At 36.5% G+C, this 17,613-nt stretch overlaps 1 protein-coding gene across 1 annotated transcript in view; it reads right to left on the bottom strand.

Annotated features, from left to right (window-relative positions):
• The window catches only part of LOC138323274 (DNA-dependent protein kinase catalytic subunit-like), a 114,806-nt gene that overhangs the window by 46,027 nt on the left and 51,166 nt on the right, over positions 1-17,613 (bottom strand). Inside the window, exons 45-59 of the mRNA XM_069267743.1 lie at positions 14,221-14,348; positions 13,714-13,918; positions 13,076-13,257; positions 12,534-12,702; positions 12,123-12,188; positions 11,766-11,951; positions 11,438-11,515; positions 10,887-11,021; positions 10,645-10,761; positions 10,255-10,398; positions 7,992-8,143; positions 7,385-7,522; positions 4,016-4,249; positions 2,665-2,814; positions 2,099-2,272 (exon numbers count right to left, since the gene is read on the bottom strand). Coding sequence (XP_069123844.1) covers positions 2,099-2,272; positions 2,665-2,814; positions 4,016-4,249; positions 7,385-7,522; positions 7,992-8,143; positions 10,255-10,398; positions 10,645-10,761; positions 10,887-11,021; positions 11,438-11,515; positions 11,766-11,951; positions 12,123-12,188; positions 12,534-12,702; positions 13,076-13,257; positions 13,714-13,918; positions 14,221-14,348 — 2,258 coding nt within the window. The remainder of the gene's footprint in view (positions 1-2,098; positions 2,273-2,664; positions 2,815-4,015; positions 4,250-7,384; positions 7,523-7,991; positions 8,144-10,254; positions 10,399-10,644; positions 10,762-10,886; positions 11,022-11,437; positions 11,516-11,765; positions 11,952-12,122; positions 12,189-12,533; positions 12,703-13,075; positions 13,258-13,713; positions 13,919-14,220; positions 14,349-17,613) is intronic.

Here is a 17,613-nt window from a genome sequence, read left to right as displayed (position 1 = left end):
GCCCCTCCTGCCCCCAGGGGGTCAGAGCCAAAATTTATATTAGTTCTGTCCCTATTCCCCTAAGGATGTTTCTGGCCAAATTTGGTTACAATCCATGCATAACTCTAGGACAAGTAGCGATTTATAGGATTTACCTCAATTTCCCCTATTGGGCCCCGCCCCTCCTGTCCCCGGGGGGGTCAGAGCCAAAATTTATATAAGTTCTGTTCCCCTTCCCCCAAGGATGTTTCTGGCCAAATTTGGTTACAATCCATGCAAAACTCTAGAACAAGTAGCGATTTATAGGATTTACCTCTATTTCCCCTATTGGGCCCCGCCCCTCCTGCCCCCGGGGGGTCAGAGCAAAAATTTATACAGGTTCTGTTCCTCTTCCCCCAAGGATGTTTCTGGCCAAATTTGGTTACAATCCATGCAGAACTCTAGGACAAGTAGCGATTTATAGGATTTACCTAAATTTCTCTTATTGGGCCCCGCCCCTCCTGTCCCCGGGGGGTCAGAGCAAAAATTTATACAAGTTCTGTTCCCCTTCCCCCAAGGATGTTTCTGGCCAAATTTGGTTACAATCCATGCAGAACACTAGGACAAGTAGCGATGTATAGGATTTACCTAAATTTCCCTTATTGGGCCCCGCCCCTCCTGTCCCCGGGGGGTCAGAGCAAAAATTTATACAAGTTCTGTTCCCCTCCCCCCAAGGATGTTTCTGGCCAAATTTGGTTACAATCCATGCAGAACTCTATGACTAGTAGCGATTTAAAGGAAATGTTGACGGACAGACGGACGACGGACGGACGGATGGACGGACGGACGACGGACGCCGCGCCATGACATAAGCTCACCGGCCCTTCGGGCCAGGTGAGCTAAAAACCATATTAAAAACACCTCGATTTAATTTCTTCATGCGTACGAGATTGAACAAATGTGTCATGAATACAAAATTGAAGGAAATTCTTGATTTGAATATAAATTAGTATGCAAATGAAGCTGCGATTGATTGGGTTGTCGAAGTTTTGTACATGCGCACTGTTGCGTACAAAAAGTAAACAAAATGGCTGAACGAAAGCGTGTGAGAAATTCCTTTTTTCTGAATTTATGAGAAAGAAATTAGAATGGAATCGGTAGCACCCTACGGTATCTCTAGGGAATGTAGTAAAAGATGAAACAGAAGCCGTGTCATGTTAAATTTCAACACATGTCAGCAGACATGCAGTGGCAGACTAACTACAGTGGAACTCGGTAAATACGAACTTGAAATGGACAGAGAGAAAACTTAGTTATCTGAGTGTTCGAATTAAGCGAGTTCTCAAGCCTACTGACAATCTCCTTACTTAGTATGTATATAGATCTACTAGTTTTGTGTCGTAAAACAATTTAAGGAAGGGAGATATCAAGGGAGAGCACCTGTTTTGTATCATGTCGCTGTGTAAGTCGGGATAATGTTTATGTTAGTAATGTACATGTACCGCAAGCTTTATCATTGGTGATCGTTGATGATTGTTGATACAATATAACTTAGGATACTTGCTAAACAATAAACAAGTTTTTTTTCCACGTTTTGTAGTTGGAAACTGCTTTTGAAATGCTGTTCTACGGCAGATTTATGAAAAAGAAATCAGCATTTTCGGCGATCTTGTTGTCATAACAAATCTCACTTCAAGTTATACGAACACTTTATGTGTGATATGTGTCATTTTGACCAAAAACTTACTTCATATTGTCCAATTTTTTTTAGTTTTCCACCGAGACCAGCAAAGTACTTCGTATTAAGTATGTCACTAACATGAGTATTTTCCTGGTCACGCTAGGCAACTGACCACCTATATTGTTCGCTGCATTGAAAATGGTCTGAAGATTATATCTATGTACAGGATAAATTTCAATTTCGGAGTATTCCATTGGGCAATACCTACTTTTAAAATGAATTACAGTCAATATCTTTGCCCATGCTGTATGTTGGGTTTATCAGCCTCACAATTTTACCAGGTATGAATCAGATGAATTTTCACAGTAGTAGCTGGTGGCTACCACATTGAAGTATCAACCCTAAGAACAGTACCACAACAGTACAGACTGATACCATAACCATCCAGGTACTACTTACCTGTAGTTATCGTACACCCACATTAGGATGTCGTACATGACAGCACGACAGGACATACTGGGATGGCTGGAGAACGCAGTGACCAGGGGTAACAATGCCATTAGTTCCTTAGGCTCCAGTTTACCCATTATAGACTTCACAATCTTTAAAGTAATCAGCTGTGTCTGTTCATCTCTGTTATAAAAACCATAAAGTCTTAAGATTAGTTTAGAAGAGGAAAAGATGTTACATGTTCTACATGTATAATCAGATTTACATTGAGTTGAGGGGGTTTCATGTACCACAATGTATAATTTGTTTCCGGGTACAAGAGATTTACTTTTCATCTAATTGTATTATATACCAAGAAGGTTTTTGAAAGAACAAGAATAATGGGCATGTTTAGATAGATTGAAAAATACATCCTGTGAATCTAAAAGTTATGCATTTGCATTGTTGAACCAAAAACTGGTAGCAATATATTCTAACATTCTATTGCATAACTACAACATTTCAATATGAACCTCTTGCCTGCCAAGTAGAGTTATGGACTAGATCTATGACCTTGAACTATGACCTTGGCTCACCTATGACTGAGATAGGACATGAGACCCTTTGATTTCAGTTCTATGTAGATGCTTTCAATGCTGTCCACACAACCGTGAATGATCTCCAGACTGAGGCTCCGGAACTCTCCCTGCATCTTCGGCAACATGAATAATATCTTATTGACGAATCTGTTGAACAATAAGGTTTATTACGCATTTAATAATGGTTTGAATTTTCATAAACCATGAAATTAGAAAGTAACGAAAATTCTCACTAATCAAATACAAAATTAATGTACAGTATTTGCCGTAATTAGCGTCCCTCCCCTTTTATAGAGAAGAGTTGAAGTTATTTAAAACCCATTTCCCATGGATTTAACAATATTTTCCGACATGTGATGAATTATCTAAGCACCCTGGGCGCTAATTATGGAGAATATGGCAAGTCATCTTTCAAGAAATGAGCTGCTTTCAGTTGGAATTTAAAGAGTGATGAATGCAATTGCCTTTGTCCAATTACCCATAACATCACTGACATACACTTTCCTTTGTCTAATTACCCATAACCTCTCTGACATACACTTGCCTTTGTTCAATTACCCATAACATCACGGACATACACTTGCCTTTGTCCAATTTCCCATAACATCACGGACATACACTTGCCTTTGTCCAATTACCCATAACATCACCGACATACACTTGCCTTTGTTCAATTACCCATAACATCACGGACATACACTTGCCTTTGTTCAATTACCCATTACATCACTGACATACACTTGCCTTTGTCCAATTACCCATAACCTCACTGACATACACTTGCCTTTGTCCAATTACCCATAACATCACTGACATACACTTGCCTTTGTCCAATTACCCATAACATCACCGACATACACTTGCCTTTGTTCAATTACCCATAACATCACTGACATACACTTGCCTTTGTCCAATTACCCATAACATCACTGACATACACTTGCCTTTGTCCAATTACCCATAACATCACCGACATACACTTGCCTTTGTCCAATTACCCATAACATCACTGACATACACTTGCCTTTGTCCAATTACCCATAACATCACTGACATACACTTGCCTTTGTCCAATTACCCATAACATCACTGACATACACTTGCCTTTGTCCAATTACCCATAACCTCACTGACATACACTTGCCTTTGTCCAATTACCCATAACATCACTGACATACACTTGCCTTTGTCCAATTACCCATAACATCACCGACATACACTTGCCTTTGTTCAATTACCCATAACATCACTGACATACACTTGCCTTTGTTCAATTACCCATAACATCACTGACATACACTTGCCTTTGTCCAATTACCCATAACATCACTGACATACACAGACTTACTTAGCAGCTAGCGGAGGGTAGTGTCTGTGTATCCTGTGGACCCCTATAACAAAGTTTTCAGGTTTTGACAGGTGCATAGAATTCATCAGCCTCAACACATGATCGTAGAATGGCCCTTCTGTTTCCTTTTCCTTCTCAGCCAGGTACTGGAATATCATACCGACCACCTCAGCTGTGGCCGCGTACACCACCCTCAGGCGGTGGGTCAGGTAGTGAGACACGGTGGAGAAAAACCTTAAACATAGACAGAGAAAAACCTAAAACATAGGCAGATAAAAACCTAAAGCATAGACAGCGAAAAACCTAAAACATAGGCAGAGAAAGACCTAAAACATAAGAAGAGAAATACCTAAAACAGAGGCAGAGAAAAACCTAAAATATAGGCAGAGAAAAACCTAAAATATAGGCAGAGAAAAACCTAACATAGGTAGAGAAAAACCTAAAATATAGGCAGAGAAAGACCTAAAACATAAGAAGAGAAATACCTAAAACAGAGGCAGAGAAAAACCTAAAATATAGGCAGAGAAAAACCTAAAATATAGGCAGAGAAAAACCTAACATAGGTAGAGAAAAACCTAAAACAAAGGCAGAGAAAGACCTAGAACATATAGGCAGAGAAAAACCTAAAACATACAGGCAGAGAAAGACCTAACATAGGCAGAGAAAGACCTAGAACATAGACAGCGAAAAACCTAAAACAAAAGCAGAGAAAGACCTAAAACATAAGCAGAGAAAAACCTAAAACATAGGCAGAGAAAGACCTAAAACATAGACAGAGAAAAAACCTAAAACATAGGCAGAGAAAAACCTAAAACATAGACAGAGAAAAACCTAAAACAAAGGAACTAAAAGAGAAAGACCTAAAACATAGACAGAGAAAAACCTAAAACATAGACAGAGAAAAACCTAAAACAAAGGCAGAGAAAGACCTAAAACATAGGCAGAGAAAGACCTAAAACATAGACAGAGAAAGACCTAAAACAAAGGCAGAGAAAAACCTAAAACATAGACAGAGAAAAACCTAAAACATAGACAGAGAAAAACCTAAAACATAGGCAGAGAAAGACCTAAAACAAAGGCAGAAAAGACCTAAAACAAGCACTAAACAAGGCAGAGAAAAACCTAAAACATAAGCAGAGAAAACCTAAAACAAGCAGAAAAAAAAAGCAGAGAAAACCTAAAATATAGGCAGAGAAAAACCTAAAACATAGGCAGAGAAAAACCTAAAACATAGCACAGAGAAAAACCTAAAACATAGACAGAGAAAAACCTAAAACATAGACAGAGAAAAACCTAAAACATAGACAGAGAAAGACCTAAAACATAGACAGAGAAAAACCTAAAACATAGACAGAGAAAAACCTAAAACATAGGCAGAGAAAAACCTAAAACATAGGCAGAGAAAAACCTAAAACATAGACAGAGAAAAACCTAAAACATAGGCAGAGAAAAACCTAAAACATAGACAGAGAAAAACCTAAAACATAGGCAGAGAAAGACCTAAAACATAGACAGAGAAAAACCTAAAACATAGGCAGAGAAAGACCTAAAACAAAGACAGAGAAAGACCTAAAACATAGACAGAGAAAAACCTAAAACATAAGCAGAGAAAAACCTAAAACATCGGCAGAGAAAGACCTAAAACATAGACAGAGAAAAACCTAAAACATAAGCAGAGAAAGACCTAAAACATAGGCAGAGAAAGACCTAAAACATAGACAGAGAAAGACCTAAAACAAAGGCAGAGAAAAACCTAAAATATAGGCAGAGAAAAACCTAAAACATAGACAGAGAAAGACCTAAAACATAGACAGAGAAAAACCTAAAACATAAGCAGAGAAAGACCTAAAACATAGGCAGAGAAAGACCTAAAACATAGACAGAGAAAGACCTAAAACAAAGGCAGAGAAAGACCTAAAACAAAGGCAGAGAAAAACCTAAAATATAGGCAGAGAAAAACCTAAGACATAGACAGAGAAAGACCTAAAACATAGGCAGAGAAAGACCTAAAACAAAGGCAGAGAAAAACCTAAAATATAGACAGAGAAAAACCTAAGACATAGGCAGAGAAAAACCTAAAACATAGACAGAGAAAAACCTAAAACATAGACAGCAAAAAACCTAAGACATAGGCAGAGAAAAACCTAAAACATAGACAGAGAAAAACCTAAAACATAGAAGAGAAAAACCTAAATAGGCAGAGAAAAACCTAAAATATAGGCAGAGAAAAACCTAAGACATAGGCAGAGAAAAACCTAAAACATAGACAGAGAAAAACCTAAAACATAGACAGAGAAAAACCTAAAACATAGGCAGAGAAAAACCTAAAACATAGACAGAGAAAAACCTAAAACATAGACAGAGAAAAACCTAAAATATAGGCAGAGAAAAACCTAAAACATAGGCAGAGAAAAACCTAAAACATAGGCAGGGAAAAGCCTAAAACATAGGCAGAGAAAGACTTAAAACATAGGCAGAGAAAGACTTAAAACATAGACAGAGAAAAACCTAAAACATAGGCAGAGAAAGACCTAAAACATAGACAGAGAAAGACCTAAAACATATAGGCAGAGAAAGTCCTAAAACATATAGGCAGAGAAAGACCTAGAACATATAGGCAGAGTAAAACCTAAAATATACAGGCAGAGAAAGACCTAACATAGGTAGGGAAAGGCCTAATACATAGGCAAACCTTCTCATATCAGTTACAAGAACTAAAACTGTTAAAAAGTTAAAACAGTGTACAAGAGGCCCAAGTGCCTTAACGGTCATCTGAAAACCTTGGCAACAGTCGTATTGGAAATCAATTATATTGTGTCATGGTGGCCATCTTCGATTTGGAATCAACCCGAAAGGTAACAACACTTTGTCAAGATAATTTCGACAATTTCAGGTAAATTGCACTGGAAGAACTTGAGAAGATGATCGAAATGTGTTCTCTAGATGGCGTCTGTGGTGGTCATCTTAGATTTCAGATGACCTAAAACTCCAAGACATTATAATGTGCTGAAGGACAAATGGAAGGATGGAAAGACAAAAGAATTGTAGAAGAGAGCAGGAGAAAATACAAAAGGTTCCTTTGAGTGCCTCGACCGGGCATCATACCTGGGTCTCCTGTGTGAATGGCTCTACCGACTGAGCCGAAGAAGCATGTTCCATCAACTGAATGACAAAGGCCATATTTAACACTAAGTACAAACCACACCGACACCATCCTTGAACAGAATGAAAAGATCAAGGGAAAAACTATCTAATAGTTTAACATTCCCTCGTCCCTGGTTAGCAGATAAAACAAAATTGTGTGTTGAATCAGTACAAAGAATATAGTAACTTTGGAAAACATGATAGAACCAGGAACTAGGATCTTACTTGTCTCGGTCCACTGGTGCAGCAGGACCATAGGGAGGTAGCTTACAGGCCAGGACAACACCGAGGATCTGGATACCTGTACTGTGACGTGGTGACATAGGATCTCCACGCGAGTCCATCATCAGTTTGTATATCACACTGCAAGGAAAGTTAATGACAATCTAAATCAAACATATTATTAATTAAGTTATAACAATCAAGTTTATGACTATAAATTTATTACTTAAAACAACAAAATTGTATATGCATTTCTTGTCTTTTAAATTTCCCTGCCTCAATATGAAATCTTGACAGGACAGAATGGAACAAGAGACAACTTATTTTTGACATTAAGAAAATTTTCCTATAGGCTATTTATCTTTGCATACTAGAGTTACATCCCCTGCAGGTATGTATCCATTGTGATGTCATTCTTTTGGGAGCACAACTCACATCGTTTTCTCTGAAAATTTATGATGTGATGTTCGTAAACACATAACGACAGATAACTCTGTAATATACAAATACACAATAACTATTATTCTAATGGTGATTATCCATTACATAGTGAAGATAATTTCAGTGATCTATGGCAAATTCTACAGGTATAATAAAATAAACACATTACTTGTATGGGACTTCCAGTCTTTCTCTCCAGCACTGTAGGAGAGTCTTCAGCAGCTCCAGATTATTCCTAAACACAGGTCTCGTGTCACTGAACACATTGGCGGTCAGGTACTCCACCACACGTGTCGCCATGGCACGCTCCTCTGCTGTGTCCTGTCATCAATATCATCATAATACTATCATATTAACATTTAATTCTTATCAAAACATATTAAAGATATCCTAATAAATATTTTATATATATGAAAAAAGAAATGTATAATAATATATGTATAAATTAACAACAGCACAAGACTGAAGTTTTAGCCAAGACAATTAAATATCTGCAAATTGTTATGTCAAACTTAGGACCAGTCTCTTTCTGTGTTTAAAAACACTGAACATTTTTTGAACCCCTTCAAATATTTTCTGAGGCTTCATCATAATGCTAAACAAGAGGCCCAGAGGGCCTGTATTGCTCACCCGTTTTCTTTTTTCTTTGAGTAATTCTGTAATTTAGTAAATAGTGATTCAAAAATCACAAAGACAAATTGACAATAAACAATTTGTTTAATTTTGAATCCCAACCATATAATGATGCTATAGATACCAACAAATATGCTATCTAATACATAGTTTCGGAGAGGAAGTAATTCATATGAAAATAGTAGTCTATTTAACTTTTTTGGTCCTGCGCCTAAGGCCTCATGCAGGGGGGGTCAGCCCTATTAATTTTACAATTTTGAATCCCCACCCTATATATAAGGATGCTACCATTGCATTATGAGTGCTATTCCATACTTAGTTTCAGAGAAAAAGTCATTTATATAGAAATAGCCAAATTGACCCATTTTGACCCCGCCCGTTAGGCCCCTAGGGGGTCAGCCCCATCATTTGTACAATTTTGAATCCCCACCCTATAAGGATACTACCATTGCATTATGAGTGCTATAAATCCCATGCTAAGTTTCAGAGAAGTCGTTTATATGGAAATAGCAAATTGACAAATTGACCCCGTCCCTCAGGCCCCTGGGGGGTCAGCCCCATCATTTGTACAATTTTCAGTCAGTAACCCATAAGGGTGCTAACAGTCAAATTTTGTTGAATTCTGACCAGCGGATATGGAGAAGAAGTTGATTGTTGATGGACAGACGACGGACGCCAGACGCTACGGTATGGCATAAGCTCACCTTGGTCCTTCGGACCAGGTGAGCTAATAATGTTACAAAAGAGATAGATAACTTTAAGAAATGAATTCCTCAGGATTTATTGAATTTTGTAAATCGTTAACCCCAGGAATGGCCCCCTCATTAAAATTGTTACCAGAGGAATGGTGACCTCATTAAAATTGTTACCTGAGGAATGGTGACCTCATTAAAATTGTTACCTGAGGAATGGTGACCTCATTAAAATTGTTAACTGAGGGATGGCGACCTCATTAAAAGTTACCTGAGGAATGGTGACCTCATTAAAATTGTTACCCGAGGAATGGTGACCTCATTAAAATTGTTACGTAAGGAATGGCGACCTCGTTAAAATTGTTACCTGAGGAATGGTGACATCATTAAAATTGTTACCTGAGGAAAGGTGACCTCATTAAAATTGTTACCTGAGGAATGGTGACCTCATTAAAATTGTTACATAAGGAATGGCGACCTCATTAAAATTGTTACCTGAGGAATGGCGACCTCATTAAAATTGTTACCTGAGGAATGGCGACCTCATTAAAATTGTTACCTGAGGAATGGCGACCTCATTAAAATTGTTACCTGAGGAATGGCGACCTCATTAAAATTGTTACCTGAGGAATGGCGACCTCATTAAAATTGTTACCTGAGGAATGGTGACCTCATTAAAATTGTTACCTGAGGAAAGGTGACCTCATTAAAATTGTTACCTGAGGAATGGTGACCTCATTAAAATTGTTACCTGAGGAATGGCGACCTCATTAAAATTGTTACCTGAGGAATGGCGACCTCATTAAAATTGTTACCTGAGGAATGGCGACCTCATTAAAATTGTTACCTGAGGAATGGCGACCTCATTAAAATTGTTACCTGAAGAATGGCGACCTCATTAAAATTGTAAAACAAATTATAAACAAACATGCAGACGAACACGTTGTGTTAGTGTTATTTCGGACTGAAGAAGGCCCTATAGTGGCTGAATATATATTCCATAGAAATGATTTTGATTTTACTTTGAACTTATTTTGGCCTTTTATTGCGGATTATTAATATACTAGCTTTATACTGTTTTTACCTCATTATCATTAAAATTGTTACCTGAGGAATGGCGACCTGGTGCCACGACATCATTGTGACCACTACATCTACCACAAAGTAATTGATTCCGTCACTTCCTAAAGCTCCACTCAATATCAGCTGACTTAGAGGGCGCAGCCAATACCGTGCATACGGCTGAAATATCTACAATTGAGGATAATGTCATCATAACACAACGAAGAAGTTATATCAAAATAGCGCAGATTTCATTTCAATGTTACAACATAATCAAGGTCATCTTGTGAAAAATTGGATTTCAAATTATGGAAAAAAATTGATCAATCAATTTAAGAGACACACGAGAAAGGACATGCATGTATTCAGCGGTAGATGATCAATCAAAACTATTTGGGTATGAGAACTACGAATTACATTATAAATGAGACAAACCTGTGTACAGTTACTGACAAGCTTTGCTATGAACAGTTTGACGTTGACATGAGTTTTTGCGCTTTTCATTTTGGTATGTAAATAATCCATCCATCCTGGCATGGTGGCTACTGTCCCCTACAACACAGGAAATCAACATTGTTTTAAAACAAAGGGAATTAACATTTTAATACAGCACAGGCAATCAACAAAGAAAATCAACATTGAGTACAAATGTATCTGTGGGTATGGCATCCACTTACCGCGGTGACGGGAGGGGTGACACCAGTTCTTTGCATGTGTTGTAAAAGAGCTATACAGGTGGCCATACACTCATGTTTGTTGAGATCATCCATCTCCAGTTCGACATAGTCGTCCTGTACCACGACCTTGGTCTCCTGGAGATACAAGTATCATAGATATAGACTAACATCAATAAAACCTGGTTACACTTATCCTACATATGGATAACTTTGCGGGCCCTTAATTCCATGATTTGCAGGTATAAACCTGCTGTAGTGGTGTTATTTTGGCGATAGACATAAACCTTCAATATGGTAGCAGTTAATACATTAACAAAATTTACGCGTAAGGGTGTCAAAATTAAAATCGCGATAATTTCTCCCTCATGGACATTTCCATTCTGACAGTAATTTTATCTCATACCTAAACACTAGTAGTGGGTTATTCCATGCATGTCATAACATCCGATGATGGTGGGCTAAAATACCAATTTTGTCATCAAAAATATCTACGAAATAACATTTCTTTGAGTGAGCAAAACGTGATTAAAGTGGTAAGAAAAACAACCTACCGTGTCATCATCTGGGTCATTGTAGCTGAAGATCCTTCCAAGGCGAGTCTTCCCTTTGTCCCCGGGTGAAGGTGAAAACTGTATGGGATTAAAAGTAAATCTCTGTACGTGGCTGATAATCAACAGATTGCATTAATTTCATAATTTCTTTGTCACTAATGTATCATATCTGAAGAAAATATTCATAATAGTAATTAGAATTGAATATAGTTAACATTTATGTCTCCCAATTTTATTCAAAATAAAAAGGTACAGTTTATCACATAACCTCTGACAAATTCAAATATGTTTTAGAATGCAGTTATGATGGATAGATTTAGATCCTGACCTGAGTTGTGCCTGCTGTGGAGAAATCGTACTGACTAACGTCGTCATGGAGACTGCTGTCTGCCAGATACTGTGAGGCTAGATTGAAGGAGGAATATTCTGTTTCCATAGTCATGCCCTGTTCTTGTCGCCGTTCTTTTACTTCCTTTCGTAGTGAAACAAATTGCTTCTTCCTCTCCATGGGAGACTAAAATCATCAGCAAAAGATTCTTGAATGAAGTAAAAAGAGTTCTTGAACAGGGGGAAAATTAGCAATGCCTATATAAGTCTGGTCTCCATATGTCATAGCAAGAAGGGACCGTACTGAAAGAAACTGGTCCAAGTCACTGATGAATAAATGGTTTGTGGTACAACTTACCGTTAATTCTGTAGGGAATTCATAGGTCCTATCTTTATCAATGAGATTGTCCAACAAAAAGTCACCCTACAACACAAAACACAGTCTAAATAAAGAGTTATGGTTCTTGATTTAGGAATGCTTCATATATCTAAATAGAAGGTCATAGTTGAAGAATTCAAATGGTTTGATAAGGTGATATGAAAGCAAATTTAATAAGATGATCAGAAATTTTTATCATTGATTAAATAAGACATACAATTTCAGTTTGATTTAGATCATGTATTCTATAAATTTTGAATTGTTCATCATATATAGTAGTATTATAGGAAGAGTTTATAAACAAACTAGAAATGTCAGGATGGACACAGGTCATTATATAACCCAGCCCCCACCTCCATTTTATGGCAGTGGTATAATTATTATTCTTACCTTGGATTCATCCTCTTTAAAGAGAAACACCTGGTAAAACTTGGCCTCTGTCTGAGTACAAGACACAACAGATATCAGCATGTTGTAGGCTGCACAGTGGTACAGACGGCGTTGATTTAACAGAGTTGTCTCCCCTCGTGTATCCTCCCCTTTTGCGGCATGACCAATCCTTCAACAGAATAAATGTGGCATTGTAATCAATCCTCTGTTTTTCATTCTAGATCTTAAATACTGAGTAATCAATTGCACCGGAGTAAAAGTCAAAAATACTTTTTTAGATTTTTTTCCCTTCAGTTGTTGTTTACACATATACTGCACTAGAAAACAAGCAGTGACCAGTACTGTCTGTAATCTATCAGTAATGTAAACACACCTAACTCCCCGACCCACTACATAAAGGTCTATAATACATATACTAGTACAGTACACAACATCAATAATTCAGTTATAGGGGTGAATATTGCAAGCTACCAGCTACCATGGTTAATTGTTAATTTACTCATTTCAATAAGCTTTAACGATTGATTGGATTCCTTACTTACTTCATAATAGCTCTGGTCATCTCAGATCCAGTTTTGATGGGTTCATCTTTGATCTGACAGAACTTTTCATTCAGAGTGGAATTTTTACTGGAGACTTCGTCTTTGGTTAGGTGTGAGTACATGATGTCTAGTAGTTGGAAACAGCCTGTCTTACTCACCAGCTGATTCTCAAGACCAGCACCCTGTGGAAATCAGGATTTTCACACAACACAAATACAGACAATGCTCACCTAACAAGAAAACTTATCAAAACAAGAAAACTTATTAAAATAAAGTAAGATTTTATTCATGTTGAATGACAGACAGACAATGTAAAAATAGCTCCCCTGGGTACTCATGTGGGCCTTGTACCATGACCTTTTAATTATGAAAATTCTATGACAATGACATTGTGATCCTGATTATAAACAAGTCTCCACATTTATAACCTTGACCTTTGAATTTTAATGCAGTTACCTCACACTAACCTTGACCTTGAGATCCTCGTTGTAAACAATTCTCGACACTAATAACCTTGACCTTTTGACTTTTAATCTAGTGACCTCACACTGACCTTTAACTTGTGATCCTGATTATAAACAAGTCTCTTCACTAATAAATTTGACCTTTTGACTTTAATCCAGTGACCTCACACTGACCTTGACCTGTTTCGCCTCTAGTATGTTCCTAAGATCCTTCATGTGGTCCAGATAGAACTCGAGCAGTGCTGACTTGTGACACAGACGTAACATTGGAAGGGCGACCTTCTCCAAGGTCGCAGTGCGAATCTCTGCAGGGAAATTCTCCTTACAGAATACATCAAAGGCAACATCTACTGCGAGTTTCTGTTTATCTCCTGGAAGCCTGTACAATAGTAATATATACATTATATCATGTTAACAATTCAAATGCAAAGATACTGTAAAGTAGAAAATCATAATCTAAATTACACTAACAGAAACTTCTGCAATAATTTCTTTTTAAAAACATTGTCTGTTACAATAAGTTATACACAATCAGTTATAAACCATTCCTGTAAATGGTGGAATTCAATTTCTCCAACAGCCTTTGGCTCCTGGTATCATCTGACATAAAATGACCAAATGCAGCTCATTTGTTTATTGATTGAACTCTTGATTAACATAGTATAAATATTGTATAGTGACCTCCTTGTAAACCTGTTGAGACTCTGCTGGATGGTGTCCTCGTAGGTGTGTTTCTGTTCCCGACAGGCAATGCTGATGAGAAGCTCCAACAGAACCAGACTGCCAGACAGCTCTAGTCCACTCAATATCTACACAAATGATAGAAACATAATCTACATCTAGTCTACTCAATATCTACACAAATGATAGAAACACAATCTACATCTAGTCTACTCAATATCTACACAAATGATAGAAACACAATCTACATCTAGTCCACTCAATATCTACACAAATGATAGAAACATAATCTACATCTAGTCCACTAAATATCTACACAAATGATAGAAACATAATCTACATCTAGTCCACTCAATATCTACACATATGATAGAAACATAATCTACATCTAGTCCACTCAATATCTACACAAATGATAGAAACACAATCTACATCTAGTCCACACAATATCTACACAAATGATAGAAACTCAATCTACATCTAGTCCACTCAATATCTACACATATGATAGAAACATAATCTACATCTAGTCTACTCAATATCTACACAAATGATAGAAACACAATCTACATCTAGTCCACTCAATATCTACACAAATGATAGAAACACAATCTACATCTAGTCCACTCAATATCTACACAAATGATAGAAACACAATCTACATCTAGTCCACTCAATATCTACACAAATGATAGAACACAATCTACATCTAGTCCACTCAATATCTACACAAATGATAGAAACATAATCTACATCTAGTCCACTCAATATCTACACAAATGATAGAAACACAATCTACATCTAGTCCACTCAACATCTACACAAATGATAGAACACAATCTACATCTAGTCCACTCAATATCTACACATATGATAGAAACATAATCTACATCTAGTCTACTCAATATCTACACAAATGATAGAAACACAATCTACATCTAGTCTACTCAATATCTACACAAATGATAGAAACACAATCTACATCTAGTCCACTCAATATCTACACATATGATAGAAACATAATCTACATCTAGTCTACTCAATATCTACACAAATGATAGAAACACAATCTACATCTAGTCTACTCAATATCTACACAAATGATAGAAACTCAATCTACATCTAGTCTACTCAATATCTACACATATGATAGAAACATAATCTACATCTAGTCCACTCAATATCTACACAAATGATAGAAACACAATCTACATCTAGTCCACTCAATATCTACACAAATGATAGAAACACAATCTACATCTAGTCCACTCAATATCTACACAAATGATAGAAACACAATCTACATCTAGTCTACTCAATATCTACACAAATGATAGAAACACAATCTACATCTAGTCTACTCAATATCTACACATATGATAGAAACATAATCTACATCTAGTCCACTCAATATCTACACAAATGATAGAAACACAATCTACATCTAGTCCACTCAATATCTACACAAATGATAGAAACACAATCTACATCTAGTCCACTCAATATCTACACATATGATAGAAACACAAACTACATCTAGTCCACTCAATATCTACACAAATGATAGAAACACAATCTACATCTAGTCCACTCAATATCTACACATATGATAGAAACACAATCTACATCTAGTCCACTCAATATCTACACAAATGATAGAAACACAACCTACATCTAGTCCACTCAATATCTACACATATGATAGAAACATAATCTACATCTAGTCTACTCAATATCTACACAAATGATAGAAACACAATCTACATCTAGTCCACACAATATCTACACAAATGATAGAAACACAATCTACATCTAGTCCACTCAATATCTACACAAATGATAGAAACACAATCTACATCTAGTCCACTCAATATCTACACAAATGATAGAAACATAATCTACATCTAGTCCACTCAATATCTACACAAATGATAGAAACACAATCTACATCTAGTCCACTTAATATCTACACAAATGATAGAAACACACAATCTACATCTAGTCCACTCAATATCTACACAAATGATAGAAACACAATCTACATCTAGTCCACTCAATATCTACACAAATGATAGAAACACAATCTACATCTAGTCCACTCAATATCTACACATATGATAGAAACACAAACTACATCTAGTCCACTCAATATCTACACAAATGATAGAAACACAATCTACATCTAGTCTAGTCAATATCTACACAAATGAGAGAAACTCAATCTACATCTAGTCTACTCAATATCTACACATATGATAGAAACATAATCTACATCTAGTCCACTCAATATCTACACAAATGATAGAAACACAATCTACATCTAGTCCACACAATATCTACACAAATGATAGAAACACAATCTACATCTAGTCCACACAATATCTACACAAATGATAGAAACACAATCTACATCTAGTCCACACAATATCTACACAAATGATAGAAACACAATCTACATCTAGTCCACTCAATATCTACACAAATGATAGAAACACAATCTACATCTAGTCCACACAATATCTACACAAATGATAGAAACACAATCTACATCTAGTCAACTCAATATCTACACAAATAAGAGAAACTTAATCTACATCTAGTCCACTCAATATCTACACAAATGATAGAAACATAATCTACATCTAGTCCACTCAATATCTACCCAAATGATAGAACACAATCTACATCTAGTCCACTCAATATCTACACAAATGATAGAAACACAATCTACATCTAGTCCACTCAATATCTACACAAATGATAGAAACACAATCTACATCTAGTCCACTCAATATCTACCCAAATGAGAGAAACACAATCTACATCTAGTCCACTCAATATCTACACAAATGATAGAAACACAATCTACATCTAGTCTACTCAATATCTACACAAATGATAGAAACACAATCTACATCTAGTCTACTCAATATCTACCCAAATGATAGAAACACAATCTACATCTAGTCTACTCAATATCTACACAAATGATAGAAACTCAATCTACATCTAGTCTACTCAATATCTACACAAATGAGAGAAATTCAATCTACACCTAGTTCACTCAACATCTACACAAATGATAGAAACACAATCTACATCTAGTCCACTCAATATCTACCCAAATGATAGAAACTCAATCTACATCTAGTCTACTCAATATCTACACAAATGAGAGAAATTTCAATCTACACCTAGTTCACTCAACATCTACACAAATGATAGAAACACAATCTACATCTAGTCCACTCAATATCTACCCAAATGATAGAAACACAATCTACATCTAGTCTACTCAATATCTACACATATGATAGAAACACAATCTACATCTAGTCTACTCAATATCTACACAAATGAGAGAAACTCAATCTACATCTAGTCCACTCAACA

Source organism: Argopecten irradians, chromosome 5, assembly GCF_041381155.1.
Source record: "Argopecten irradians isolate NY chromosome 5, Ai_NY, whole genome shotgun sequence".
NCBI lineage: Eukaryota > Metazoa > Mollusca > Bivalvia > Pectinida > Pectinidae > Argopecten > Argopecten irradians.
Note: the sequence above shows the minus strand (reverse complement) of the source record. Positions and strands in the feature narration are given on the sequence as shown.